Raw genomic sequence first — 4,287 nt, forward strand, 5'->3', positions numbered from 1 at the left:
TCTCTGCCACTGACGGGATTGAGCCTCATATATCTTCTTCATATCAAATATCTTCAGCCTCTTACTTTTAATGGTGGCAGTGCCAGGATGAGGATGTTAGCAGTCACAGAGGAAGGAATTCAGAGCAAGAGGACTCAACCTGAGGTGAGGAAAAGGGAAAAAAAAGGAAGCTGCAGCAAGCAGACTCTCTTGCCTGTGCCTTTGTCTCTTTGGAAAGCAGCAAGGCAGCTGCATCTCTGGATGCCACACTGTAAGGAATGCTATTTTGAAATTCTGAGGGACAAAACTCTTCCTATCTTAAAATTGAACACAATTCGAATTTATCTTTTCAGCTGCTGATTATGATTTTTGGTAGAAAAATTTCTGCTGGTTTCTGTGAGTTGCATTTCATGCATGAAAAAAAATACTAGTTCAAATTTGTTTCAAGAATGGGTAATGGGTTTAAATTGAAAGCGGGTAGATTTAGATGAGATATCAGGAAAAAATTCTTCCCAGAGAGGGTGGTGAAGCACTGGAACAGGTTGCCCAGAGAAGCTGTGGATGCCCCATCCCTGGATGTCTTCAAGGCCAGGCTGGATGAGGCTTTGAGCAACCTGGTCTAGTGGAAGGTGTCCCTGCCCATGGCAGGGGGGTTGGAACTAGATGGTCTTTAAGGTCCCTTCTAACCCAAACCATTCGATGATTCCATGAAAATCAGTAGTAGCCAAGCAGATACACACAAATACTTTAGTTTGTAAAATGCCATGTTCGCAATGCCACTAAAAAAGCTCAGATCTTAATTTTTCAAAATAATTGTTTGGAAGTCAGTATGCTTCTAAATGTAGACATACTTGAAATGTTTACTCTCATCAACGTTTTGTTAAGACACCCAATGACACCCTTACCACTTTGTATTTTTTCTATAAGTTTTGCAGAATTTAGTTTGTTCTGAGGCACCATTGTATAAATCGTTGGGTTTCTTTCTAGAGTTCTTTACAAAATTGTATCAGTTGCTGTTATTTACTTTCCACTAAATACATAATTTGTTCACATGCAGAATGAAAACTTTGATGCTTTTAAAAAACATAATTTTTTCAAGGAAACAATTGGGTTTTGTGGGTGATTTTTAGTGCTGTTTTAGATTTCTGTACTGTGGCCACTGCTGTCTGAGTATTGCCTGGTTTTGGCAGAACAAATGGTAACATGATTTATTGCTATCTTTATCCGCTTTCCTGAAATCATAAAGCACTATTACAATACAGTAATGTTCACAAGAACATCTTGTGAGGACAGAATAAAAATCCTAAGGTCATACATGACAGCAGTTCTGAGCTTTATTTTTCCTGGCTGTGATAATTTCTTTTCACAAGAAGCTGATGCTGTTATAATTGCTGCGACCTTGGAATGTTGGAAATCTTTCATAGACCCTTAACCTATATTTAATTTCAAATATACTCACAGCATGCTGTTCACCTCTAATTTTTATGCCCACGAAGCTCTGCATTCATATGCATTCAGGATTAATGCACAGTGTTTAAAATTAATGTACAAATTGAAGGATAAATTTGTCCATGAGACCCACACATATATCTGGGCAAATACACCTGAGCAGCTGAAGTCAGGAGGAGAATTTGATCTTTTGCATGTCAACACACTTAATTTTAAAAATTAATGGTTTCAAAAGACAGTATCTTAGAACATGAAAGGTGGTAAGACTACATATATCTCACTTGTACAGTCTGAAATACCTCACTGTGTTTTAACTGTAGACCTAAGCTTACACAGTTTTCCACAAAGTAACTATGGAAGTTTTTTAATAGGATCATGTTTGAAGTTTCTGCAGAAAGATGTGGACTTCATCCTTCCCTGACTGGGAACCATATTTACCTCTAATTCCAAAACATTTTCTGTCATAAAGACAGATAAACTTAGAAAAATAATTTGGTTTGTTTTCCTGATTTGTCTCTAGTCTATGTCTCTGGTCTATGTTGTAAGGATTTGACAGGAGACTGGAGAATTTTACTATATTTCAAATCACCCTCTACATATCAGTTTAAGTGTTATCTTTTTAGTTTTTTCATCTTCATCAGTTTAAAATTATTTTCAAGATACTAGTTAATTCTTGGTATATTTTGGGAAGTGAGATAATTAATAAGCTCGCGCTCTTCCTTCCAAAAGGAAGTGTGGAACTGCATTATTTTGCCTTTACTTTTAGATGGCATACTCACTCAATTTTCAACACAGATGTCACTGAAATCACCTGTAGTGTTTCATAAGAGTACTTGAGTCCAGAACTAGATACCTATTGTCACAGTTTTATTAAAACAAGGCAGTGAGATGGATCCATTTATTTAACTGGCCCGTTTTATTTTGCAGACTTGCAATCCATTCTACCATAATTCTACCACTGATCTACTTAATAATAGTAAGAAAAAATCCTTTTCGGTTTGCCATGGGGATGGCTCAGGCACTTCTGACAGCCCTCATGATTTCTTCCAGGTAAACAAAAGAAACGTTTATTTTCTGTAATGTTCTTAGTAGTAACTGTTTGTGCTCTGATTTTATCGTTACTTTGTTAAATGCCTTGATTTCACCTGGACAATTCTAAATCCCCTGGAAGTTGAAATACCACTTTCATCATCATTTCTGTAGTACCCAAAGGGGCACTCTGGATTGTGCTGGCCTTACATCAAACAAGAGTATGCCCCTCCCAGAAGGAGACAGTTCGCCGCTGTTCATTTCATTAGTCACAGCCTTCCTGGACTTTAAGCTGTTGCACTATTTCTGTGACTACATGCATCATGCAGTTTGGAGGATAACTAAGACTTTATTGTTTCTTTCCATAATTAGAAGAGATAATAAAGGTTAATTTGCTTTAAAAGCCAGCTCTCGCTCTCACGGTACAGCCTTTCTGCCTGCCTTACATCTCTGAGCGTTAGAGAAGATCAGGCACTGAGGACAAGGAGGGTTAGGGGGAATGGTGTGCTGTTGCCTGCACTTACTTTGTGTGTTCATCTGTGTGCCAGTTCAGCAACTTTGCCTGTCACCTTCCGCTGTGCGGAAGAAAAAAACTTCATCGACAAAAGAATTACCAGGTTCGTTCTTCCAGTTGGAGCCACCATCAACATGGACGGCACAGCTCTTTATGAAGCAGTAGCAGCTGTATTTATTGCACAACTGAATGACTTAGAGCTGGATATTGGCCAAATAGTTACTATTAGGTAAGATTAAAGCCATCACAGGCTTTTATTTTGTTGGAGACAGTTTTTTAATGAATGATACCTTAACTTTGAATATCCCCTGGGAAGGTTGAATCTATCATTCACAGCACAGGAAGTAACAAACTTTCTCAGTTCTTGGTCTGAGGCCTTGCCTATGCGATCCTGATGATGAGGTGGGATGGGCCAGGACATGCAGCTGGTATACAGCATTGTTCTGGGGATTGCTGTTATTCTTCTACTGCAAACACTTTTAAACCCAACTTGACCTATACCTCTGATCTATTCAGTTTGGTTATTAGTCACGTGTTGCCTGTTTCTCTGCAGTGTAACCATCCAGCTATCTATTTCTGATTTGTACCATCAACTTGTCACCAGACTTCGAGTAGATACTGTTCTAGAGGAAAACTGGTACATGTGGGCTTTTTTCCTGCAGTGAAATAAGTCTATTTTTGCAGAAAATAGAGTTTCTGTGAGCAACATGTATTCTGAATGCTTTTCCTGGGCTTTATTTGGGATTTAGTGTCACAGCTACAGCTGCCAGCGTCGGGGCTGCAGGCGTCCCCCAGGCTGGACTTGTCACCATGGTGATTGTACTGAGTGCTGTCGGCCTGCCTGCCGAAGATGTTACCCTGATCATTGCAGTTGACTGGCTTCTGTAAGTTTAATGACTTGATGTTTAATTATTTTCCTTTTTTTAACTTATATCACTTGTGTGGGAATATATGGGTCTGAGAAGGAAAGCAGCAAAAACATTTAGGACTGTTGCATAAGATTCTTCTTGTGAGCAGGCTTGTTCATTTTAGAGTTGAATGCAGTAGTGGCTTTAATTCTGAGAGAAGTCATGGGTCATAGAATCACGGAATGGTTTTGAGTTGGAAGGGACCTTAAAGATCATCTAGTTCAAAGCCTCATCCAGCCTGGCCTAAAAAACTTCCAGGGATGGGCCATCCACAGCTTCTCTGGGCAGCCTGTTCCAGTGCTTCACCACCCTCTCTGTGAAGAACTTCTTCCTGATATCTAATCTAAATCTCTTGTAGTTTAAACTCATTACTGCATGTCTTATCACTAGGGGCCCTTGCAAAAAGTC

The 4,287-nt window shown here is 39.2% G+C and overlaps 1 protein-coding gene across 1 annotated transcript; it reads left to right on the forward strand.

The window, feature by feature from the left end:
• Positions 1–2,355: 2,355 nt before the first annotated feature.
• On the forward strand, positions 2,356–3,859 carry LOC104504805 (excitatory amino acid transporter 3-like; the record flags this gene model as incomplete). The annotated part of the gene is made up of 3 exons (XM_010149620.1): positions 2,356–2,478; positions 3,006–3,200; positions 3,721–3,859. Coding segments are annotated over 3 exons (457 nt in total), but the record flags the coding sequence as incomplete, so codon positions are not given.
• Positions 3,860–4,287: the final 428 nt, after the last annotated feature.

This window comes from Eurypyga helias, unplaced genomic scaffold, assembly GCF_000690775.1.
Source record: "Eurypyga helias isolate BGI_N326 unplaced genomic scaffold, ASM69077v1 Scaffold49143, whole genome shotgun sequence".
NCBI lineage: Eukaryota > Metazoa > Chordata > Aves > Eurypygiformes > Eurypygidae > Eurypyga > Eurypyga helias.